The 25,966-nt window shown below is 39.7% G+C and overlaps 3 protein-coding genes across 4 annotated transcripts; 2 read left to right on the forward strand and 1 right to left on the reverse strand.

The window, feature by feature from the left end:
* Positions 1 to 8,824: 8,824 nt before the first annotated feature.
* LOC143419013 (uncharacterized) lies at positions 8,825 to 13,976 on the forward strand. Its single transcript, XM_076884999.1, has 6 exons — positions 8,825 to 8,988; positions 11,968 to 12,113; positions 12,202 to 12,257; positions 12,436 to 12,546; positions 13,320 to 13,418; positions 13,580 to 13,976. Exons 1-6 carry the CDS (start codon positions 8,872 to 8,874, stop codon positions 13,747 to 13,749), a joined length of 699 nt encoding a protein of 232 aa, XP_076741114.1. The 5' UTR covers positions 8,825 to 8,871; the 3' UTR covers positions 13,750 to 13,976.
* A 134-nt stretch (positions 13,977 to 14,110) lies between these two features.
* Positions 14,111 to 21,794, reverse strand: chic2 (cysteine-rich hydrophobic domain 2). 2 transcript variants are annotated; one of them, XM_004567918.3, is made up of 6 exons: positions 21,500 to 21,794; positions 20,229 to 20,283; positions 19,857 to 20,012; positions 19,655 to 19,711; positions 19,516 to 19,575; positions 14,111 to 17,145 (listed from the first exon to the last, which is right to left on the reverse strand). In XM_004567918.3, the coding sequence occupies exons 1-6, from the start codon at positions 21,583 to 21,585 to the stop codon at positions 17,095 to 17,097; spliced, it is 465 nt and encodes a 154-aa protein (XP_004567975.1). In that variant the 5' UTR covers positions 21,586 to 21,794; the 3' UTR covers positions 14,111 to 17,094. The 2 variants fall into 2 exon arrangements, with proteins under 2 accessions (XP_004567975.1, XP_004567974.1); XM_004567917.3 differs by having other exon boundaries at positions 21,452 to 21,791.
* A 1,673-nt stretch (positions 21,795 to 23,467) lies between these two features.
* Positions 23,468 to 25,894, forward strand: rhbdd2 (rhomboid domain containing 2). Its single transcript, XM_004567915.4, has one exon. The coding sequence runs from the start codon at positions 23,771 to 23,773 to the stop codon at positions 24,779 to 24,781; it is 1,011 nt and encodes a 336-aa protein (XP_004567972.1). The 5' UTR covers positions 23,468 to 23,770; the 3' UTR covers positions 24,782 to 25,894.
* The last annotated feature ends 72 nt before the right edge of the window (positions 25,895 to 25,966 follow it).

Below are 25,966 nucleotides of genomic sequence, written 5' to 3' on the forward strand. Positions count from 1 at the left end.
GCTCAGATAAAATAATTATTGTGGGTGATTTTAACATCCATGTAGATGCTAAAAATGACAGCCTCAACATGGCATTTAATCTGTTATTAGACTCAATTGGTTTCTCTCAAAATGTAAAAGAACCCACCCACCACTTTAATCACACTCTAGATCTTGTTTTAACATATGGCATAGAAACTGAACATTTAACAGTGTTTCCTGAAAACTCTCTCCTGTCTGATCATTTCCTGATAACATTTACATTTACAATAATTGATTACACAGCGGTGGAGAGTAGACTTTATCAAAGTAGATGTCTTTCTGAAAGTGCTGTAACTAAGTTTAAGAATATAATCCACCCACTGTTATCATCTCCAATGCCCTGTACCAACACAGAGCAGAGCAGCTATCTGAACGCTACCCCAACAGAGGTCGATTATCTTGTTAATAATTTCACCTCCTCACTACGTACGACTCTGGATACTGTAGCTCCAGTGAAAACTAAGGTCTCTAATCAGAAGTACCTGACTCCGTGGTATAATTCTCAAACATGTACCCTAAAGCAGATGACTCGTAATCTGGAGAGGAAATGGCGTGTCACAAATCTAGAGGATCATCATTTAGCCTGGAGAAATAGTTTGCTGCTTTATAAGAAAGCCCTCCGCAAAGCCAGAACATCTTACTATTCATCACTGATTGAAGAAAATAAGAACAACCCCAGGTTTCTCTTCAGTACTGTAGCCAGGCTGACAAAAAGTCAGAGCTCTTTTGAGCCAACCATCCCTTTAACGTTAACTAGTAATGACTTCATGAACTTCTTCACAAATAAAATTTTTATCATTAGAGAAAAAATTACCAATAATCATCCCACAGATGTAATATTATCTACAGCTACTCTTAGTACCATTGATGTTAAGTTAGACTCTTTTTCTCCAATTGATCTTTCTGAGTTAACTTCAATAATTACTTCCTCCAAACCATTAACGTGTCTTTTAGACCCCATTCCTACAAAACTGCTCAAAGAAGTCCTGCCATTAATTAATTCTTCGATCTTAAATATGATCAACCTATCTCTAATAATCGGCTATGTACCACAGGCCTTCAAGCTGGCTGTAGTTAAACCTTTACTCAAAAAGCCATCTCTAGACCCAGCAGTCTTAGCTAATTATAGGCCAATCTCCAACCTTCCTTTCATATCAAAAATCCTTGAAAGAGTAGTTGTCAAACAGCTAACAGATCATCTGCAGAGGAATGGTTTATTTGAAGAGTTTCAGTCAGGTTTCAGAGCTCATCACAGCACAGAAACAGCTTTAGTGAAGGTTACAAATGATCTTCTTATGGCCTCTGACAGTGGACTCATCTCTGTGCTTGTCCTGCTAGACCTTAGCGCAGCATTCGATACTGTTGACCATAATATCCTATTAGAGCGATTAGAACATGCTGTAGGTATTTCAGGTACTGCACTGCAGTGGTTTGTATCATATCTATCTAATAGACTCCAATTTGTGCATGTAAATGGAGAGTCCTCTTCACACACTGAGGTTAATTATGGAGTTCCACAGGGTTCAGTGCTAGGACCAATTCTGTTTACATTATACATGCTTCCCTTAGGCAGTATCATTAGAAGACATAGCATACATTTTCACTGCTATGCTGATGACACCCAGCTCTATCTGTCCATGAAGCCAGATAACACACACCAATTAGTTAAACTGCAGGAATGTCTTAAAGACATAAAGACCTGGATGGCCGCTAACTTTCTGCTTCTTAATTCAGATAAAACTGAGGTTATTGTACTCTGCCCTGAAAATCTTAGAAATATGGTATCTAACCAGATTCTTACCCTGGATGGCATTACCTTGGCCTCCAGTAACGCTGTGAGGAACCTTGGAGTCATTTTTGACCAGGACATGTCCTTCAACGCACATATTAAACAAATATGTAAGACTGCTTTCTTCCATTTGCGCAACATCTCTAAAATTAGAAATATCCTGTCTCAGAGTGACGCTGAAAAACTAGTTCATGCATTTATTACTTCCAGGCTGGACTACTGTAATTCATTATTATCAGGATGTCCAAAAAACTCGCTGAAAAGCCTTCAGCTAATCCAAAATGCTGCAGCCAGAGTCCTGACAGGGACTAGAAAGAGAGAGCATATTTCTCCTGTTTTGGCTTCCCTTCATTGGCTTCCTGTTAAGTCCAGAATTGAATTCAAAATCCTGCTCCTCACATACAAGGTCTTAAATAATCAGGCCCCATCTTATCTTAATGACCTTGTAGTACCATATCACCCTATTAGAGCACTTCGCTCTCGCTCTGCAGGCCTACTTGTTGTTCCTAGAGTATTTAAAAGTAGAATGGGAGGGAGAGCCTTCAGTTTTCAGGCCCCTCTTCTGTGGAACCAGCTTCCAGTTTGGATTCGGGAGACAGACACTATCTCTACTTTTAAGATTAGGCTTAAAACTTTCCTTTTTGCTAAAGCATATAGTTAGGGCTGGACCAGGTGACCCTGAATCCTCCCTTAGTTATGCTGCAATAGATGTAGGCTGCCGGGGGATTCCCATGATGCATTGAGTTTTTCCTTTCCAGTCACCTTTCTCACTCACTATGTATTAATAGACACCTCTGCATTGAATCATATCTGTTATTAACCTCTGTCTCTCTTCCACAGCATGTCTTTTATCCTGTCTTCCTTCTCTCACCCCAACCGGTCGCAGCAGATGGCCGCCCCTCCCTGAGCCTGGTTCTGCCGGAGGTTTCTTCCTGTTAAAAGGGAGTTTTTCCTTCCCACTGTCGCCAAAGTGCTTGCTCATAGGGGGGTGATATGATTGTTGGGTTTTTCTCTGTATCTATGAAGCGCCTTGAGGCGACTTTTGTTGTGATTTGGCGCTATATAAATAAAATTGAATTGAATTGAATTGAACCTTTTGGGATTTACTTACCTGGATGACTGAGCATGCATCAAGACATTTATTGGTACTGATATGAGGACACTATTAGGCTTATTCTATTATTTTTATTCCATTTATGTTTTTATTGTATAACTTTCAATAAAGTGTTGTTTTTTGTCATTGAAACCATCTCTTGCTTGCTCCTCCCCTTTGTGAGTGTGGACGCTTCATCTCTTTGCTCTTGAATGCTTTGCTTCTTATATTGATTTTTATTGATTTTTATGCTGATTTTTTCCCTTTTTTCCGTGTGAGCTTACTTGCGATAACTTCTGGACACTTGTAGATCATTAGGACTAGAGTGTTCTTAACAGAAACAGCAACATTTTATGGTTACCTTATCCTCAGCGCTCCGTGTGTCTGTGGCCTAGACACAGCTGAAGCCTGATTACAGCGTCTGGGCACCGAGCAGCCTCAATAACCTGGAAAGGTGCTAACCGCTAGGCTAACTAGCAACAAGATGCCTTCCCTCTCCACAGATGACTACCACAGCCTCCTGCAGAAGATTGCAGTACTGGAGACAAAAATTCCTCGCTTAGAATTAAACGTGGAGGTAAATGGACTGTGTGGAAATGAAACAACCTTGCCTTTGATTCAAAACAATGGCGATGAGCAAGCTAGTACACAGCTAAGGAGCACAGATAACATGACCAAGAAAGTAGACTCTGTGCATTATTATAAATCCTCAAGTGATAATCCCCCCTTAGACTGTCTTGGTGCAAAACCAAGACATAAATCATGTCTCCTGGAAGGGGGAGGACGTATCACAGGCAGGGCACAGCGAGCTGAAATCTCTGAAACCGACTGGCCTTCACTTCCTACGAGACAGAGAAGCTCTTCTACCCCTGTATACGGGAGGAAACAGGACTGGACAACCGTGAATAGGAAGGTTAACAACAAACCTCCAAAACAACTGAATGTGAAACTGCAGAACAGATTTGCTCCACTATCAAAGGACCCTGTATCTATATCGGACAACCATCCATCTAAAAGCAGCGAAATAAGGTCTGAAAATCTGTTGAAAAGTGAAAGGCCACAGGGAAAGCTAAAGGCTAGGCCTGAAACTCTGATTGTGGGTGACTCTGCCATAAAGGATGTACAAAGGATGTGCGGTAAGAACACTAAAGTCCTCTGCTTTCCTAACGATATGGTCAACAACCTGAAGGAGAGAATTCTTCAAATTGCAGATGAATATCCAACTGTGACAAACATTGTTCTGCATACAGGGTCAAACGATGTGTCCAAACAACAGTAGGAGGTTCTGAAACGGGACTTTACTGGATTATTAAATACTGTAAACTCTCTGAATGCAGCTGTATTCATCAGTGGACCTGTACCGCCGGTCAGAGGAGGAGACGAGAGATTCAGTAGGTTGTTTACACTGAATAAATGGCTTATATCAGCATGTGCTGACCACTCAGTGCACTTTATCGACAACTTTAATATTTTTTGGGAACGCAGGCATCTGTTCAAAGCAAATGGATTTAATTTTAACAAGTCAGGGGTGAAACTGTTCACCTCCAACTTGTTTTATTCCATACGTCATCCATCCGTGCTTGGTGCCAAGGCTGAGATAAACGAGGAGTTATCTCATAAAGAGGAACAAACAGTACTCCAAGAACAGACAAAGCCCAGCAGAAACCTTGAGGAGGAGCTCCATTTGCCCCCACCCGGGAAGAGCCTCAGAAAGGAGAGACATCCATGGCATCTGAGGAAGAGCCTCAGAAAGGAGAGACATCTAAGGCAAGAAGAGGGGTCCCAACTCTCTCAACAACACCAACGACCAGGACAAGGGACCACGACCTTCCCCAGTCCCCCAAACCCCTGACAGGCCATCACCCTCCTCCCCCTCCCTTTCTCCCTCCTCCCCACACCTGAAATTCACTGAGGAGATGATGGAGCGGGTCAATGCTGGGCTCAGATCTACCCCCCGTCCCAATCCCTTTTTGTCCCCCATAAACCCCCCACCAGAGCGGCCAAAGGTTCGCCATCGAGCCCCACCCTCAACAGAGCAATCGAAGTCACATTGCCCAGCCTCGCCCCCCTTAGTTCCTCTTCATGCCCTGTCTCCGCAGTCTGATGCGTGATGTGTGAAGGGTCCGGGCTGTGAGGATTATGGCAGTGATGACTTTTCCCAGGAGAAGCTGGGACCCTGTTTACTAGAAGGTTTTAAAATTTCTGTACTTTTAGGTGACAGGAGACATGTGGCCTGGTCAAAACACAGAGAGCTGCACTCTAAAAGATCTTTAAACATAGTAAACATACCTTGTGTGCCACAGACTGCTCCCAAACACGAGGGGACAAGTAATACCTCTAAAACACTTAAGTTGGCTTTATTAAACATTAGATCTCTAGCTGGGAAAACATTTTTAATTAATGATTTAATCACTGAGCACAGCCTTGATTTTATGTTTTTAACTGAAACTTGGTTGGACCAAAGTAACAGTGGAGCTGTTCTCATCGAGACAACCCCTCCTAACTACAGTTTTATCAGTGAGGTCAGGGCGAGCAGGAGAGGAGGAGGGGTTGCTGTCTTATTTAATGAATCATTTCAATGTAAGCAGCTATCTCCTGGAAGTTTTCAGTCTTTTGAATATGTGGCTTTACAGCTGAAGGCCCCATCCAAAGTTGTGTTTCTTAATGTTTATAGGCCTCCCAAATACTGCACAGACTTTTTTAATGACCTCAGTGAACTGCTGTCTGTGATCTGTGTTGATTTTGACTGTGTAATTATTGCTGGGGATTTTAACATTCATGTGGACGACCCTCAGGACAAAGGGACTAAAGACCTGAGTAACACTCTGGGCAACTTTGGGCTGACTCAGCATATAACAGAGGCCACACATAATAGAGGACACACTCTTGACCTACTGATCTCCAAAGGCCTGAGCATTTCAAAGGTTACTGTGTCTGATGTGGGCCTGTCTGATCATTACTGTGTTTTCTTTGAAAGTAAAATCTCAGCCCACACAAATATATCAACAACAGTGATCACAAAACGGTGTATAACTGAACACAGTAGTGCAATTTTTAACCAGGTCTTCCCATTAACACCTGACCTGCCCAGAGGGTCAGTCAATGAGCTCGTCAATAGCTTCAATGCTAACATGTTAAATGTAATGGACACTATTGCTCCCATTAAGGTGAAGGTTATCTCTGGAAGGAAAAAGTCTCCATGGAGAAACTCCACACTGGTGAAAAATGAAAAAAGAGAGTGTAGGAAAGCTGAGCGCAGATGGAGAAAAACAAACCTCCAGGTTCATTATGACATTTATAAAGAGAAACTTCACAATTATAATTTACAACTGAGGAATGCAAGGAGGTCCTACTTCTCTGACATCATCACTAAAAACAGCCATAATGCTCGGGTCTTATTTTCTACAGTTGACAGGCTAACAAACCCTCCTGTGTCAGTGGCAGCTGAACTTCATTCGACCATGGCCTGCAATGACTTTGCCAAATTCTTCACTGAAAAAATCCAAAAAATTAGACAAGCAATTGGTACATCAACAGCAGATCCAGGATATGTACTGTGTCCACCAAAAAACTGTTTAAACACCATGAAACAGTTTCAACCTATTAACAGCAAAGACCTGGAGGACATCTTAGGTCAACTGAACTCCTCCTCCTGCTGTTTAGATGTCCTGCCAACAAGTTTTTTCAAAAAGGTCTCAAAGACTTTAGAGTCAGACCTGTTACAGATCGTCAACTTTTCTTTATTATCAGGTGTGTTTCCAGAATCACTAAAAACTGCTGTAATCAAACCTATACTGAAAAAGGACAATCTTGACAAGACACAAATGAACAACTACAGGCCGATCTCAAATCTCCCGTTTTTAAGTAAGATCATTGAAAAAGCAGTTTCTCAACAGCTCAGTTACTTCTTAAAACAGAATAATTGCTACGATGCCTTCCAGTCAGGTTTTAGACAGAACCACAGCACTGAAACCGCTCTGACCAAAGTGTTTAATGACATATGTCTGAATACAGACAGTGGAAAAATGTCAGTCCTAGTTTTACTGGATCTCAGTGCAGCATTTGATACAGTTGACCACAACATATTACTCAAATGACTGGAGAACTGGGCAGGTCTTTCAGGAACTGTACTAAACTGGTTCAAAACATACGTAGAAAACAGGAAATACTTTGTATCAATAGGTAACTTCACATCTGAGCAGACAAGTATCACATGTGGAGTTCCCCAAGGTTCCATCTTGGGACCCCTTCTGTTTAACATCTACATGCTCCCACTGGCACAGATTATAAACAACAACAAAATAAACTATCACAGCTATGCAGATGACACACAAATATATATCACAATGTCACCAGGAGACCGAGGCCCTGTACAGGCTCTTGGTAAATGCATTGAGGAAATCAATGACTGGTTGTGCCACAATTTTCTCCAGCTAAACAAAAACAAAACTGAAGTAATAGTCTTTGGCGCCAAAGAAAAACGATTACAGGTCACCAGAGAACTTCAATCTATACATCTAAAAACCACAAACCAGGCGAGAAATTTGGGTGTAGTGATGGATGCAGACCTAAACTTAGAAAAACACATTAAGACAATAACAAAGTCAGCTTACTATCACCTCAAGAATATATCAAGGATAAAAGATCTGATGTCTCAACAGGACCTGGAAAAACTAGTCCATGCATTCATCTTTAGTAGGCTTGATTACTGTAACAGCATCTTTACAGGTCTACCTAAAAAATCAGTCAGACAACTACAGCTCATTCAGAACTCTGCTGCTCGAGTCCTCACTAAGACCAAAAAAGTGGACCACATCAGTCCAGCTCTGAGGTCCTTACACTGGCTGCCTGTCCGTCAGAGGATAGACTTTAAAGTTCTGATGCTGGCCTATAAAGCTCTGAATGGTTTAGGACCAAAATACATCAATGACCTCCTGACCCAGTATGAACCATCCAGATCCCTCAGGTCATCTGGATCCGGTCTTTTATCAGTTCCCAGAGTCAGAACCAGACACGGAGAAGCTGCATTCAGCTTTTATGCTCCTTATATCTGGAACAAACTCCCAGAAAGCCTCAGATCAGCTGAAACACTCAGTTTATTTAAATCCAGGTTGAAGACTCACCTGTTCTCAGCTGCATTTGAATAAAGCACCAAATCCACACTTTAAGCTTAAATTTCAAAACTTACATTTAACTACTGATTTTATCTACTGTTCTGATTTTATCTGTTCTGATTTTATATACTGTTGTTTGTTTGTTTGTTTGTTTGTTAATTAGTTAGTTAGTTTATTTGCTTGTTTTATTCAATTTTAAATCATGCTTTTTATTTGTTCTTGTTTCTAATGTCTCTGTAAAGCACTTTGAATCACCTTGTTGTTGAATTGTGCTATACAAATAAACTTGCCTTGCCTTGCCTCTCTTGCCGGGATGTGTTTTCAAACCCAGGTAGCTTTTAATTTAATTTGTTACATTTACATGTCAATCTTTTTATTTCCCAGAGGGTGAAATTCCCTTAGGTGGGATTGGTAAATGGACTGGTTCTTATATAGCGCTTTTCTAATCTTCTGAGCACTCAAAGCGCTTTACACAACTTGTGCATTCATACCCATTCGCACAAGCACATTTTCTTGGTGCTTTCTAACTAACATTCACACACCCGTTCATTCTCAGATGGATGCATCGGAGAGTAATTTGGGGTTAGTATCTTGCCCAAGGATATTTGGCATGCAGACTGGGGGAAGCCAGGAATCGAACCTCCAACCTTCCGATCAGTAGATGACCTGCTCTACCATTGTCGCAACACATTTAAATAACCCCCTGACTGTACTGCCACAGAGTCAATATTTCTGTTAAGTACAATTACAACACATAAGTAAACAATTGAGCAATACTTCACCTAAACTGGGCTGAGTCTCGAATGTCCAGAACACACTTCAGAGTCTGAAGCCACACTATCAGCAGATGAGCCATGATGGAGTTTGTTCACGTTGCTGTAGCTGTGCTCGGTCTTCTGTCTCTTGGACACTCAGCTCCTGTGACAAGCTGTGAGAATCTAATCCAGCCTCTTGAAATCCACGGCAATCAGGTCAGACTCTCTCTTATCTCACCTTTCACTTATGACTTTCTGCACATATACGCTGAGTAAAATAAGTTTTGAACATGCCACCAAATTTACATGAAATTCACACCCGATGTGGATAACCACCCATCCAGTCCACACATACAAAGAAATCAAACCATTGATATCCATAAATTAAGCTGTGTTATAATAAGAGGAAAAGTATTGAATATATAGAAAGGAAGGTGCAAAAAGGCATGGAAAGTCATGACACCAGCTGAAATCTATCAGCAATTACAAAGCAACCCTGCCCCCTAGTGCAAATTAATGTTAGCTGGTTCTGTTCTAACTGATGGCCTATAAAAAGTTGTCTCATTACCAATGTGTCACACAAGAAACATCTCATGATGGATAAAACCAATCCATCAGAATTACTAAACTAGTAAGTAGCAAGTAAATAAATTTTAATTTATATAGTTGTTAGATTTGTATTGTTGATTGTCATTTATGCTTAGAAATATTTACTTATATATGCTTAGAGTTTTGTAATTAGTTGTAGATTGGTAGAGGTTTTGATCCTTGATAGTCTGCAAACTTTGTGTGTATTAGACAGCACTTTGGGAGCATGAGAGGTCATACCGTGTCTTATTGTTTTATGGTAGGATTAACGTAGTTGCGTCTGTTCTAGTCTAAGTGCTCTTTGTTTAGATGAACTGCAGGACTTCCTCACCGTGTTATCTAGGATGAACCATCTAGGGTGAGGGGGAGGCTACCCTCTTCCTGACCAAGGATGTTTGACCCTTTGATCAGCAGTCTCCCCACACACACACACACACACACACACACACACACACACACACACACACACACACACACACACAGGCAAGGTACTCTTTGTGTATGTAGATGTCATATGTTAATGAACTTATGCATATTCATGTAACCTCAATAAAAGGACAGTGATATGGGAGAACGGACGAGACCAACTGGAGTCAAGCGGTTGTCCGGTTCTCTCCCGTGCACGAGTAACATGAAGAACTTTGCCTACTTGTGTCTTGCTTAGCAGTGTAATTATATTGTCTTAACGTTCCAGCGAATAGGTTTATGCTACAAACCTATCAATAGTGAAACAGTGAAAAATTTAATTAAGAGCTCGTTTGTATAAAAATGTCTTCAGCTGCTTTTTAAAGGAGTCAGTGGAGTCTAGAGAGCGTAAAGACAACAGCAGGGACTTCCACAGCCTCTGTGCCAGTGCCAGTGCCTGAAAAGCCCGATCCCCATGTGTTTTAAACCTAGTACTTTTCAGATCCAACATAACCAGAACGGTTGTGTTGGATCTGAAGGTTCCAGTGAGCACTGTTGGGGCAGGAGAGAACATCATTTCACCATAAACTGGCCAGGACCAGCTGCTCCCCACCAGTTTTCAGACAGGGGAGTGAAAAGAATTATCAGAAGAGTTGTCAAAAGCAAAGGAGCACTTGCGAAGAGCTACAAAAAGACTTGGAATCAGCTCAACTGCTGTGGCCTGTATGCACGCTCACCATACAAGACTCCATTGCTGAAGAAAAAGCATGCTAAAGCACGTTTAAAGTTTGCTGAACAAAATTTAGACAAGAGATACTAGCAGAATATACTCTGGTCAGTAGAGATGTGATGGCTGCACTTACAGCCACACAGTGGTAATACCCACCATGTTAGTGTAGAGGCTTATAAGTAACATTGCAGTCACATTTCTTTCTTTAAATATAGGAATTTGTTTACAGGACAATAAATAACTGGTTTTGGTTTAGAGTTAATTTACATATCCACATAACACTGCATTCTAAAATAAGTGCACACATTTTAGTTTACACTGTTATGTATGATTAATTTTTTGTTTTCTGAGTTACCTTAGTTGCAGCTGTTCCAGTCCCTTGATTAAGGAGCCAAGAGGTGGAAAAGGGGCAGAGCGAGCTTTAAAGGAAGACTACAAATTGGTTCATGCCATAACTCAGGACCATGGGGGGGAATTGAAGTTCATTATGTTTGGTTTAGTTAGGTTTTGTGTGTTTTACCCCTTCTCCTGTTTTTGTGGGCTGATCAGCCACTATTTAAGTTTCCCCTTTGTCTCATTAAGTTAGGTCAGTTTGTTTGAGTTATCGGTTGTGTTGTCGACTTTGAGTAGAGTTTTGTTATTTTGACCTCTTTTATGGGCCCAAGATTTTGATTCTTTTTGCATGAGTTAACCAAATATGTTTTTTGGGTTAAATAAAAAATCATTTTTTTGGACTTTAACCTGTGCCTAAGTTTCCTTCACTGCTCGGTCCGTCACAAGAGACCAAAACTGAACTGATGCTATAATACATGCCATGTCTGGAGGTCAAAAGGCACTGCATATCACCCCAAAAACACTATACCAGCAGTGAAGTTTGGAGTTGGGAACATCAAAGTATGGGGCTGTTTTTCGTCATGTGGCACTGGAATGGTTCATATAAATGGAGGAAGATGAATAGAAAAATGTTCTGCTAGCATCTACCAGGATGTTGAAGATGAAATGAGGACGGACCTTTCAGCAAGACGATGATCCCAAACACAAAGCCAAAGAAGCTGCTAGAATGACAGCCAATCACCTGTCCTGAATTTAATTGAAAATCTATAGATATAATAGAGTTTAGAGTTCATAGCAGGGCTCACAGAACGTTCAGAATTTGAAGACCATTTGTGTAGAAGAATGAACCAAAATCACACCTGAGCGATGAAGTTGTCATTACCAACAAAAGCTTTTGCATGAAGTATTAAATACAATTTCAGTAAGCATGTTCAATACTTTTTCCTTCTTTCATTTCTCATTATTACACATGACATCTATAGTTTGATTTCTTTGCATGTGTGGACTGGCTGGATTGTTACTGACATTTGGTGAGAATTTTATGTCAATAGCACCTTTAGAAATGTATGTACTGAGAAATCTGGTGATGTTTTCAATACTTATTTTACCCCCTGTATATTATACACCATCTGTTTCAGCTGGTGGGAAAATGGACACAAATAGCAGCGAGCACAGGCATACCTGGATCCAAAATGCTGATGAAGATGCTTGTGGTGTCCGCCTGGATGAACACCACTGCTGCCACTGAGGCTAATAAGTTCAATAATCTCTACATTCAAAAAATGTAATAAAAATGATAAAGCCTTGCCTGAACTGATACTGTTTTCAAGTAATGTGAATTTAGAAATCTCTTTAATTTTATCTTTTAAAAGGATGGGCAAGTGTTTCGCACTGAAAACCACCATGACTTTGGTTAACAACAGTTTGGGTGAGTATTAGTGAGGGAACAAACATTCGATGACCAGATTTAGACTTTGATTTAGACTTTGGACCTAGCATTGCCACAACACTTTTAGTATATATCGATTGGTGTGTATTTGCACACTGCACCCTTACCAATGCTAAAAGAATATGAAGTATGGCCATCATCTGTCATCTGTCCACAGAGCTCAATAACCAATCTTCTGCTGTCCTGCTGAATACTGGCTGTCCTGACTGCCTTGTTATCTTCGCAAATGACACCATTGGAAGAACCACAAGCAAACTCAATCTCCTGAGTAAGAACAATGACACACTAAATAATGTAATGTCAAAGTACTTAAGTATTTTTTATGAGACACTGGCCACTAATTTCCAAAATAAAACAATGACTAATCATTGAACAGTGGTTTCCACTGTTCTACGGCTTGATAAACTGGAACACTGCCCTTTGAAATACCAGTTACAAATAACACTTGCCAGTTAAAGGCATATTTAGAAATGTTTCTTTTTTTTTTTTTTTTTTAAAAGAATAAAACATCTAAAAATGTGCAGTGCTGTGAGAATGTATTTGCACCCTTCCTGGTTTCTCTCTATTTTATATATTAGTCACACTTAGATATTTCAGATCATCAAATACATTTTTAGATTAGACAAAGATAACCCAAGCAAATAGAAAACACAGTTCTTAAAGGAATATTTCCTTTACATGGCACTGTGTGAAAAGGAAATTGTCCCTAAACCTAATAACTGGTTAGCAAGAACTGAAATCAAGCATTTGCAATCATTAGCAATGAGTCTTTCACATCGCTGTGGAAGAATTTTTCAAAACTCTACTATGTAGAGTCCGTTCAATTCAGCCGCACTGGATTGGATTTTCAAGCATGAACAGATTTTGAAAGCCATTCAGAGGTGGCCTTGCTCATGTGCTCATGGCCACAAATTCTCCTTCAATATCATGGTTCCTTCAATTGCAGCAAGTGGTCCAGGTCCTGAAATAGCAGCAGCAGTTGTTTCTTTGTGTTTTAATCTCTTTACTTGGTGCCGTGCTAACACTTTTTCTGTCTCTCAGGTAGGAGAACTAAAGTGTCTGCTGCTGAGCTGGAAGAGTTTACAAAGCAGGCAGAGTGTCTGAACCTACAACCACCTGCTATCATGGATTCAGAAAAAGGTATAAACCTTTATATAATATTAAAACCTAGCAACTGAATGTTACTTCTTCAATCTAATATTATCTTTATACTCTTTATATTTTTGTAACCACCATGTTTGATAAGGTCATAGATTAATCAAATTTATGAATGAACTTTATTTACAAATGTCTTCTTGCAGGGTTTTGCCCAGATCCAGCGCTCAGCCCAGGAACAAACACTATTGATCTGACCTTGAGCAGCATAACGCCCGATGATTTCAACCCATTTGAGAAGCTTTTCACTGAGAGTGGAATGAAGACCATTTTAGACATGGTCCAAAGTAGTCTGGATCTATTCAAGGAAGACTGAAGTAGTCATAAATGTCACTAAGCCATTCTTCTCTGACCTCTGGTGTTAACACATTTTCTAAATCTAAAGCCTACTTGATCTCTTTGTCCGACCACTCTCTGTAAACCCTAGATCCATGCTATGTTAAATGTTACTCAAATCAACTGTCTTACCCATTCTGATGTTCCGATTTGAGCTTCAGCAGGTTATCTTGCGTCTTCATGCTTAAATAAACGGAGTTGCTGTCATTTGATTGGCTGATTAGAATGAAAGAGCAGGTGGACAGGTGTACCTTACAAAGATGCCTGTCAGCGCTTATTATCTAGCAAATAATAGCAGCCAAGGAAGCAGTTAATAAAAAAATGAGTTGAAGAGAAGAATGTCCATACCTTTGTTTAATTAAGTTTATTCCTTTACATACATCTGCTCATGAGTCATGTATATACATTTTCTGTCTCTCAGACACACACGCACACATACGACCACTCAAGATTATATAAAAAGGACTCATTTTTTGTGCAGGATTTCATCACAGTCAGATCTACATCGGAACATTTGCTTCTGCAAACATCATGCACACACACCACAAATATGCATACGGCCCTATGCCTCGCTTTACACAGAACAGTTCAAAGTATAGAAAAGTGACAGATGAACCGACAGGCAAACCAGCAGTAATCAAGTGAATTTGGGTCTTTTAACATAAAAAGGCTAAATCTGTTTTTTGTTGGTGCATGTGCTTCCTTCACTTTCTAAATAGGAAGACCACAGAAATGTTATAAAGGTTATTCTTTTTTTTCTCAGGGATATTTCCAAATCTTTAAATGCATCGTTTAGCAATTACTCAAAGTAACGTGTGACGCGTGTACTATATGCGACACCCTGGTGTAACAGTGAGATTTTGCTACATTTTAGGGCTTTTCAAAATCTAGTGCAATCCCCTGAGTGTGATCCATGCAATCACCAGACCTCAGTGAACAAAAACTAAGTGGCTTAGCTCAAATTCTTGACATACATAACCTCATAGTCTTCTTATGCTTTCACAAAGGTGTGTGGAGCAGGGAAAGACAATTATACAATCTACTCAAAAAGGCCTTCTTTCAGATTTCCATCTGTTCCTCTCTTTGTCAATGTCAAACATATGCAAGATTTGTGATGTGCTTCACGTTTTGATCTGTGACATGGAAACATTTGTTGAAGTAACCATCATGAAGTAGGATTACAGGCTAAATAACTCACTCAGAAACAAGGCTTCATAATCAACATTTTATAACAAAGTGGACTTCTCTGGAGCTGAAAAATCCTGCTAACATCGAACTGCCACCGGCTGCAGCTCCTCATGTGACCACCTGAGGCAGGCTCCAAAAGACCTTTTAACCATGTTTGCGGCACTCAAACCTTTTTAGGTTGCTTTTAATGGATTTACGCGAAAAATAATAACTGCCTATTATTTAGCAGTTCTTTCTGCTAAATATGGCCTATAAATGCCCCTTGCTTGTCAGGCTAGCTGATAACTATAGATGATATAAAAAATGGACATGGCTCCAAGACCTGAAAAAAAAATGAAGCCAATGTGGAAGAGCCAATACTTGCACTCAGTTGTGATAAAAAAAAACCCCAAAAAACAAACAAAAAAAGAGTTCAGGTTCTATAGAAGTCTTTGGAAAAACTGCAATCAAATTAGACACACTTTACTACTATACGGAGTGCATTTTGTTACTTCCCTTTGAGGTCTGTTACCGGTGTTCACTAACTTCTGCTGGAAAGAGCGGCATGTTTACATATTAGCAGACTGTGGAGAGTCTGAGCTTTTTTTCTGAAAACAACTGGTTCAAACTGGAAGACAAAAACGCCTCATAGAACAGAGTAGGGCTGAAAACTTCTTTACACATATTAGACCTGCTTCATTTCCTTGTTGATTGTTTGAGTTTCCCCATACTATATTGAACGCCCAAATCCTGCTTCATGACACAGATCACTTGTACCACATAACACCTCACAAGGTGAACTCTTATTCTTTATGCTCATCTCGAGTAAGTTTACATCTAAAACAGAATATCTGCCTTGTACACATCCACATCCTCTAGACACGAGTAAGCCAAGGTCAGCAGATAATCAACACCTTTACTTGGCCTCTCTTATGTACAAAGCGATTGTGTGCTTTAGTCACGACACAAGACCCCAGAGAGAAATAAAACAACCAAGGCATTCCTTTGCAGTTACACAAAAGATGCTTATTTCATCAATGCACGCTCACATTTATAAATTACTTAAACTAAAAGATTGAAGTATTTTTTTTTCATTACCAAAGAAGAGTATCCTCTGTTTGATTTGTCCAATTTCGGTTATTTTTTTTGCTTATGTTTGACACACATAAAAGTTTTGCAAGCATTGTCCGTCTTTTCTTTCAACAAAACAGAAAACAAACCTTCAAATAATAAAAACAAAGAAGAAGAAGAAGAAGAAGAAAAAAAAAAAAAAAAAAAAAAGCTTTTCTTTAACACCGGTGGCCGTCTCTTCAAGAGTCAGCCCACCACCTGGACACATGTTTAAAACAAACTGCTCCACGTAGCCTGTGTAGCATAAAGACCCATTCATACAGTACAGTCAAAGTGTGTGATTGTCACTGGGTTAGGTTGATGCACAGTGAAGTGACGTGAAAAGAGGCCAGAGGATGCCTGGTATTTGAATAGTGACATTGAGTTCAGCTGTTTTTGCCACTGGCCCAACATGTTCCCGCAGGACCCCCACGTTCCGCTACAGCGTCGATTTGGATGAAGGCTCTTTTGAAGTTCAGTGTTGCGTTGCTTCCTCTGCCTTTAACAAATCGAAAGCACCAAACCAACTATTACAAATGCACTGGCGTGTACTTTTTGCAGGTGAAGTTGGTGGTGTAACATATGAAAGTGTTTTATTGATTGATATATTTTTTAATCATGGTCTGTCTGTGCCATGTGCTTCGGTTAGGAAACATAAAAATGACAAATTTCCAGTCGTGGCTCCCAGAACTCAATTTGAGAGTCTAGTCTCCAGGTATAGTTCCAAAGATCAAGAAAATTGTCCACGGCTGGTTCTCCCCTCACATCCCATAGGCTGATATAGGTTTGCCCAGCTGGCCAAGGTTCAATGGTGATGTCACCCCCCCCCCCCCAAAAAAAAAAAAAAAAAAAGTATGGGGCTGCTGGATTTGTAAACAAGGCTGTAGATATGTTATAGGGAATGGATCCAAGAGAAAACAGGGAGAATAAATGTCAACATAAATGCTGGAGTATTTAAGGAACTGTAATAATTTGGGAACTTTACAGCCATCGTGATTCTGTGACAGCGGCAGGCAGCAGAAGAAGTTTCAGATCAGCTGTAGTCAGGCTAGTCCGGTCTGAAGATCGGGACCTTAGGTAGGAATTCTATTAGGATTACCTGCAGGGAATAGAACAAAAGGCTCTCAGTAGTGAGTCAGGGATGTTTCAACAAGATTTAAGTCTTAAGATTTAGGCTGTGCTGAGCCGACCCGAGTAGGTATTGATGGAAAAAAAAACTCACTTCACTTGGAGAGGTTTGGCCACAGCGTTTATATCAAAACAGCCACCATCTCACATCTAACTGGGTCACAGATGCAAACCTGTGCAAGCCTATTTGTTTACTTCTGAGTGCCAACTTAACTAAGCAGATCGTGCTAAAGTTACTTTTTCTGAAATACAAAAAAACCCCCAAAAAACAAGCAGGCTGCCCGTGGCTATACGCAAAACTAGGGCTGCTCAATTAATCGAATTTTAATCACGATTACGATCTGGGCTTTCAACGATCATTAAAAATGACGGAGCCGATTATTAGCCCCTCCCTCATTTATCCGCGACACCTTAAAGGCCGGTCCGTGAAAATATTGTCGGGCATAAACCGGTCCGTGGCGCAAAAAAGGTTGGAGACCGCTGATTAAGAGGACCCGAGGGAAGCTCGGAAAGCTAAGCAGAAGTTATTTGGAGAGGAGAGTGACTGCCGTTGGTTGAAAAGAGAGGTTAAAAACAACTTCAGTGGTGTTGCACACTATTTTATATTATTTTTTAAAGTCATTGTTAACCCTTTAAAGCCGGTCAGAGCAGCACGCTCCGTTCTGTGTAACTATTTTTAAATCCCTGTAGAACCAGAACCGTGTAAGCTAGCGCAATAACCCGGAGGAGTTGTACTTACATCTGATGCCATCAGCTTGTCCTCGGTCACGGTTTCCTTCCACATAAAGCTTTGCAAAAATTGCATAAAAAGCGGTTGCAGGAACAAAAACATAATATTCCAGAAACAGCTTTGCCAATCCGATCAGCTGTTCGTAACACTTCCCACAGTGAAACAGACGTCAGCGCGAACTATCACATGTCCGCCATTTCCTGCCCGAAACCGGAAGTGATGTCATTTTCGCGGAAATTGTAGTTTTTTACTTGTAGGCCTTAAAAGCCTATACTGGTCATGTTTGACTTTTCTGAATAGTTTCTGAGATGCTTAGAACTCGAATTGCACTGCTGGAAATAGTTTATTTTGATGCAACTGCTGTTTTCTTTGCAAATTTGCATCATAGGATTGTTTTTTCGTTTTTCCTGCAGTATATAAAAATTGGTGTATCTCCAAAATAAAACTATGAAGACACTCAAAATAAATTTCCTGTTGTTGTAAAGTATTTTTTGCAACTTTTTTGTATTTAAAGTTTTGAGGGATAAGCCTCTTAAATTTCTCCAAGCAGAAATATATGTAAAAAAAACAAAAACGATTTTCAATTTTTTTTGTAGTTTATTGCACTTTTTTGCAATTAATGTAGTTACTATGGACTTAATGCATACATATTATTAAAATATGGGCTATAATAGTTGTATAGCAACTTGAAATGCTCCCACAAATGGCACTACAACATGTAAAAAAATAATATAAGCTCTGGCGGACTTGGTTCTATAGTAGGTCTTAAAGGGTTAAATAAATATCGTCAAATAATCGAGATCTCAATTTCAGTGAAAATAATCGTGATTATCATTTTTGCCTACGCAAAACTATGAAAAAGAGGAACTGGCTGATGGATAAATGGCTATTGTGTTACCATTATGAGGAAGCCAGATATATTAACAGATAACAACCACAGAATATTACATTTTGTGTATCTTTACAAGAATCAATATGCTGCGTTTATATTTAGAGGAGCATGTCAGCCTCTTCTAAACACAATTAAACTGGCACAGAATCAGATGAAGTAGCTGAAAGCTGGCTGGATAAACAACATCTGTATATAAAAGCCCAGACACCATGACACAAAATTGCTAATGTTAGTAATAAGAAACGCTAATACTAGTAGGTTAAACTAATTTGTAATATTTTGTTAATGCACAACAAAAGACAAGGTGGTACACAACCACTAGCCAGGGCTGTGGATTGCAGGAGCCCCATTTACTCGACAACTAAATATACTCAATTAAAAAGTTGTTGTTTTTTTTCTACCCCTTTCTTTTGGACTGAGCAACAATGCGCTACACTAATCGATCAAAGACACGCAAGCATACACTGCAGATACAATAACTGCCTAACATCTGCGCTCAAAAAGGTTGGAGATATGATACTTTTCCATGGTGCAGCGATAAACCTGTAACTACATGAACAACCACAAACCAACCCTCGGCACAATTTATCATCTGAAATAGTACCTCTTGAGTTAAAATCAGCAGCTTTTTAACGCAATCTGGTAGTGGGTGTAACACCTAGTATACTTTCTTTAACTGTACTGGGATAATTGCACCACTGAAAAGAGCTAATACTTACATATTCCATCATGTTGTTGGTTTCACACTTCCTTTTGCTTAGTCTCCAATGCAAACACAACTACACAGAAACAGTGATTATAGAAGATTAGATAAGTTTCATCAACCCACACATTTCAAATGATGCCTTCATTGCTTACCTTGTGGTAAAGTCTGCTGTTTTCCCACTCCAAAAGTTTCTCTATAGATCTTCTTGTCTGGAAAAAGATATTAGATGATACTGTTGTGAAAAAACGGCCTCATATCAACTTAGGGCACAACATTTTTTGTTGTGTTCACTGTGATGCTGCAACAAATGCGTAACATTTTCAAACTGTGGGACGAAGTGAATGGGCATCTCACCCTTTTGCTGAGGCAGATGACGGGCCACAAACTGAAGCCCAGTGTGCAACAGCAGCAAAGACAACCACACAGAAGCCACCGCACATTCACCGGGAGCGTCTTTCTTAGGCAGCTGTTCACACGATTGATACTGGCTTTGAATTCCTCTGGCGCCACCTAAGGGAAGCACACAGTATTACTTTTATTATTAAAAGTATGTATATTCACACTTTTAGCACCATTAAATGTGGATCAAATATCTGTATTTCGTACAAAAAAAAAAAAAAAAAAAAAAAAAAGAGGAAAGAAATTAATTTAAATGACGCACTACATGTTGATTCTGATCTAAATCCCACGGTCATGGTTTGCTTTCAATAAAAACAACACACTCACCTTTCCTGTAAGTGCTGAAGGAAATTCTGACTCGAATTTGTTACTGAGTCCAAACCTGAAAGTAGGTAAAAAATTACATTTTTACTTACAACATTAAAGATGAAACTGTATCAGACATGAACCACTATTAGAGATTTAATATACTTTTAGTGCAGAAATTAAAAATCACATCACAACATCTTTCTGAGACCCACAGCAAAGAGAAGCTATTTACTTTATCAGAACAAAAATAATTATTTTATAATTCATCTAAAACATTCAAAGATAATGTATAATACACAGTTCAAACATCCCATACATCTGTGTACTATCACACAGACCTGCTTATTTAGCTTCTGTCACTGTTAATTTTGAATTACACAAACAAATCTAATGTTCAACGCAAAGAGCAGCGTAGTGTAAAACACTGTGAGAATGAATGTGAGGCACTGTTAAATTAAAGAAACAGTACCAGTAGGTTAAACTCCCCAAAACAGTAAGGACACAGATTTATGTTTGGAGGTAACTCAACTGTAAGCTCATTTCCACCCAACTAAACTGGACATTTAAAAAAAAAAACCCAACTTTTAAATCCACAAATGTAAATTGGCTGAAATACGGAGGTATATTCATCCATTCAAGGCACAAAACTTTAACAAACTGCAACCTTTATCCCTTTCCCGTCTTTATTCTTAGTATTTGTACGCTTGATACTCTTCCTTTTTTTTTTTTTTTTTGAAGAGACAAGGTAAGATAAGCGGAAAAAACAAGTTAAGCGTATACTTGTTTGGAAAAAAGCTCTACTCTCAGTACAGTCAACTACTTAAGAATACAATTTCTTTACTCAAGATATGGTAGGTTATTACTAGCTTTAATTGTGAGAATACCTATTTACGGACACAGTACTGTCTTGTGTTGTAATGATCGGTATAAACAGCTCTGGAAGTCTGTACTTAACTTCAGAAAAATGAAACCAGTGATGGGAACACGTTGTCACAACTTGACAATAGCTACAATAAAAAAATATCAAGAAAGGTCAAATTTATCTGTAGCTAGACCCGATCATTCACTTCTCGGTTAGTTAGCTTGCTGCTAAGTTAGAAGCTAACTAGCTAGGCTAAGCCAGACAGCGGCAGCTAACGCAGCTAGCCACCGGTTACCCACGGAAAGCTGTGTTAGCCGCCGCATTTTACAGTAACGTTAAACTGTTTTGTAGACCCCCGTGAGCTCTGTCAGTTCCTTACACAGTTACGTGACCGGACCCTCGCACCACTACCGGGTCCGGAGCGTACTTAAGGAGCTGTTCTTCCGCGGCCCTGTCCTCGTCCTCCTCTTCCTCCTCCTCCTCTTCGTAGATCTCATCAAAGTCCTCCATCATCGCACGACTCGGCCTCGCGCTTCCCGGGACAGACACCGGGAGAGACACGATGCCGACAAACAGCGAAACCTTAAAGAGAAATAGGACAAAAAGTATCGGGGAAGACGGCCACAAAAATATCGAGCAGTCCCGGAGACGATACAGTTTCACATCGTTCTGAGATCTCTGAAACAAAACATCAACATCCGCCGCAGTAACCGTACGACACCGGAAGAGGGACAGACTTCTTTTCAGACTTTTTTTTTAACAAGCCGATTCACAAAACAAGGCTTTGGTGTCGCGTGTAATTCTTATATGTACTGTTTGTTAAATAAAATAAAATAAAATATGATAGCAACCCATTTTGTTTGGATGCACTTTTCATAGAGGTGTAATTGAGGAATGGACAGATGTACAGAAAAACACCAAGAACAGCACAATTCACAGTTAAACAACGAAGGCCACTATATGAAATAACAATATATAAAATATGTAAAACTAATTCGAGAAATATTTGTAAACAAGTATTCAATTACAGCTCTCTGCAATGTACTAACCCAGGAAGATGGATATCTGTAAAAATCCCAGGTCATTCCACAGATAGATGTTTTTGAAGGCATCTATCTGTGGAATGACATTCACTGCTCTCTAGTGATACTGATATTCCACAGCACATTTTATTTAAAAAATCAGAGTTATCACAATTTGACGCACTGATGCGTGTGAGAGGTTCAAATGGCAAAAAATATTTGTCTCATTTGCTCAGTAAAACAAAGGGAGAACTGAAGTATTGCATTAAGTTTCCTTCATGCTCTTTGAGCTGAGTTATTATTATTTATAGTTTTCATAATTATTGACTGTAGCATTTAATCACTGGCAGTTTTATGTCATTTTAAAAACCTTTATAAACTATTGAGCTTTTCAGTCGGTGTTTCACAGTCTAATATGGTGTCTTGATGCATACTCAATCTCCCAACTGTTATGATATTTTGATACCACGGTAAGCATTTACAGGATATTGTTTTATACAGGAAAACTGTTACTCAATAAGGCCGATCTACTAGTTGTTTTTCTCTTTCTCTGTGACCCAAGAATTAATGTGTAGGACTCACAAGCTGGTACCTCAAGGTCGAAAACACCACAGAGATGAGACCACTTCCTTACTCCCATCCTCCCTTTTTCTTTATCTCCTGGAAAAGGCTCGTTAAAGGCTAGGTGGTTTGTTTCAGAATTCACTAATGAAAGAACTCTGTATTTTATGTCTAGGAGTGTATTTTGCTGGGATGATCATAAATTATAGCTGAACTGATAAACTACACAAGGGATACTTTGCTCAGAAGGCAGGAAGACGTTTCCTTATTTAGTCTGTACCGGTTTGAACTGGGAAAGCTGACACACGAACCTTTTTTTCTCTATATAAACTGCTGTGTATCAAATAAACCTTTGAGTTGATTCTGGGAAAGCAATCTGAACAGTTTCTGTATCACTTTGTTCTCCTAACTGCTCCCGATATCGTAACTAACCCCGCTGAACGGCATACCTGAGTGTTACTTTGAATAATTAGGAGTCTTATAAGGAAAGGACAAACTCTGCTTATCGCTCACGCCACGGAGGAAACCCGGGAAGGCAATTTCCTTCACCAACTATTTAGGAGTCTTGCATGTTGTTATATGAAGATTATTCAAGTATCTTAAACTTGTACAAATACTTGTGGGAAAGAAAAAAGTGCATCTCTTCACTTTGAGCAGAAGGCGCAGAGGTGTGAATGATAGCTAGAGGATGGGCAGTTAAAACCGGAAGCTGAGCAAAGTCTTTTTCAAAATATGACTTGAATGTCGTTGGTTAAATCTTAGAACATACATGTTTTTACTAAAATAAATTAGAGGGAAACTTATTTTGAAAGTTTTACCGAGAAGTTTTCTTATTACCCATGCTAGCCGCCCTGATTCATACCTAGCTAGATGTTTGTACAGTAAGTTAATTTGGTGTGCTTTCTATCGATATATTGCATCACAGACTGCACGCCATTTCTATCCATCAAAAAGGAAACATCCTGAGAAAGTCACAGAAGCCTTCGGCTCGAAACATCCCGGAAATGGCACTTCTTCCTCTTTAGGAAGTGAAGACATCGATGAAGCAGTTCGGCAAGTCTTGCTCAACTTCTATTTAGCTCATTAATCGTGGATATCCTGAGTTGGATGATAAAATGGCTCTCACTGAGCATATTAAGATGATCTGCAAAATTATCAAAGATATTGTTCCAGCTTTCACCAGCGGGATTGTCACAGTGAGCATCATATCGTGTGTTTTATTTGCAATCCAAACATGTTTGAGCTTAAAACAAGGCATCTTCAGCATCGGCGCAAGTGTTTTTCAAAACGGACACCTATACTGCATCCTGATGTTTCCCTTTTACCACCGAACCTTTGCTCAGCTTCTTCTGAACATCACAACTTTGGTGTTTCTCAGCGGGAGCTTGGAGAAAGGTGTGGGGACGGTCCGTTTCCTCTTTCTGTTCCTCCTGCTGTCCTCGATCATAGGCTTGTTTTACAGCTTCATGGATCTCCTGCAGGAGGACGGCTTCCAGGGTCACACTGAGGGGTTGGTTCCCGTCACTCTTGCCTCTGTGGCTATAACTACCATGCACACAAAGATGACTAAAGCCTTTCTATGTGGAGTGAGTTTTCCCACTATGGCCCTTCCTTGGGTGTTCCTTGTCATCACCACTGCTCTGGTCCCTCACTGTGTGCTGCCCTGTAATGTGATTGCCATCCTGGTTGGGGTGATGTACGGTAAAGGATGGGTCTCTTTTCTGGACATGTCTGAGGCAAAGGCTGGAGTTCTGGAGAAGTTGTTGCCTTTCAGGCTGTTCAGGACCGTCAGCGGTGATATGTTCATCCCAGCTTCCTCCGAGGACAGGAAGAAGACCTTGCTTCCACAGATCAATCCCACACCTGGGTCTTACCCAGTGCAAGCTTATGCTCCATTACCCACTGCCAACACTGCTGCCATGACTTATGAAGGCTGGCCACACCAGGCGAGTCCCACACCACCTCTTAGTCTTCATGGACATGTTGCAGGACACAGCTCTGGACACTTTTCACCACAGAGTTTCGACCACAGCTGCAACCACAGTCACAGCCATGGCCACGGTCACAGTCATGGTCATAGCCATAGCCATGGCCATAAGAGTGGAGGATCACTGTTACAAGAGTAGATATTTTCAGATGAGTTTGCCTTGGCAAGGATCCACTTATGAAGGCTTATCCTATATAAAAGCTACTCAGTTTTTATCATCTATAAGATCCTGCAGCATCTCAGCACTGATTGTTTCTGCCTGCTTGTATAATTAATTGTAGTTTTTTTTTTTTTTTGAAAGTTCAAATATTTCTGGTGACTTGTCATTTTTAAAAATTCCAATTTTCTATATTTTTATTCCTACTAATTAAAAATTAAATAAAAACCTTCTAATCTCTTTCTTACAAATTGGAAACCAGAATTGATGCACAGAAGTAACAATACAGACCATGCAGTTAATACAGACCCTAATAGGGCTGTATTAACTGCATGGTCAACCCATAAGAAAAATGACAATCAAGTATAACTAATAACCAGTGTGCAGTGTTGTTGGAGCAGTCATGTTTTCCCAGTATTTCTTAAAATATTCCAATCTTTTTATGGTAGTATTAAAAAACTTATTTTATTAGACCACCAAATTCAACTATTTATGTTCCTGGTAAGAAATGCATGTAAATAATTGCAACTTGGCATCAAGAAAGCAATAATGTGCTTTACCAGTTTTTGTAAAAGTACATCTGAAAATTCATGGATAACTATTTTAGCATTAAATATATTTTGATTAAAAGTGTTTGCACATACTGGTGGAATAACCAAATAACACCAAATATGATTTTTATGCCAGTGCTATTAATTTATGGGAGCTGCTGCGTAATCCTTACGCTAGTTGGTGATCTAGTAAAATTGCTAAGCACTGTATCTTTCTATTTTTCTTTTTTTGTCTGATTATCTGAATTTGGTGTCAGCAGGATGTACTCCACTTTCTGTGTTGCATCTAGACAAACAGTCCAAACAAATTTCACTGATTAGGTTTAGAGAGTGGTTTCCTTGGTGGTTTTGGTCCATTTCTCTGCAAGTTAAATTGTCATATTTACGCCTAAATTAAAGGCCTCTGTGATGAGTAAAACAGAAGTTTCTCTTTCACTATTAAACTCCCTGTTGTACTTGCACCATGGTATTAAACATGATGCAATTACAACAGTGCTTAAATCATTGTAACAACTGCAGGTTAGGAAAGCGTCTTAAACTCTGGATGCAAGTTCAAACAAGTCAAATGCACCTCCAGGGTTTTTTGTTTTGAACCTTTGCCTTTATCCTAGTTAAT

This window comes from Maylandia zebra, linkage group LG6 (assembly GCF_041146795.1).
Source record: "Maylandia zebra isolate NMK-2024a linkage group LG6, Mzebra_GT3a, whole genome shotgun sequence".
In the NCBI taxonomy this organism is placed as follows: domain Eukaryota; kingdom Metazoa; phylum Chordata; class Actinopteri; order Cichliformes; family Cichlidae; genus Maylandia; species Maylandia zebra.

What these genes read in the sequence shown, in the direction of transcription:
- LOC143419013 (XM_076884999.1), top strand. Translation starts at nt 8,872, where the DNA reads ATGATGGAGTTTGTTCACGTTGCTGTAGCTGTGCTCGGTCTTCTGTCT. An exon ending in TTGAAATCCACGGCAATCAG is followed by an intron (nt 8,989 to 11,967) that starts GTCAGACTCTCT and finishes CATCTGTTTCAG; the next exon opens with CTGGTGGGAAAATGGACACA. An exon ending in AAGCAAACTCAATCTCCTGA is followed by an intron (nt 12,547 to 13,319) that starts GTAAGAACAATG and finishes TCTGTCTCTCAG; the next exon opens with GTAGGAGAACTAAAGTGTCT.
- chic2 (XM_004567917.3), bottom strand. Translation starts at nt 21,585, where the DNA reads ATGATGGAGGACTTTGATGAGATCTACGAAGAGGAGGAGGAGGAAGAG. An exon ending in TCATCTGCCTCAGCAAAAGG is followed by an intron (nt 19,712 to 19,856) that starts GTGAGATGCCCA and finishes ATCTTTTTCCAG; the next exon opens with ACAAGAAGATCTATAGAGAA. An exon ending in CCAACAACATGATGGAATAT is followed by an intron (nt 17,146 to 19,515) that starts GTAAGTATTAGC and finishes TATTCCCTGCAG; the next exon opens with GTAATCCTAATAGAATTCCT.
- rhbdd2 (XM_004567915.4), top strand. Translation starts at nt 23,771, where the DNA reads ATGGCTCTCACTGAGCATATTAAGATGATCTGCAAAATTATCAAAGAT.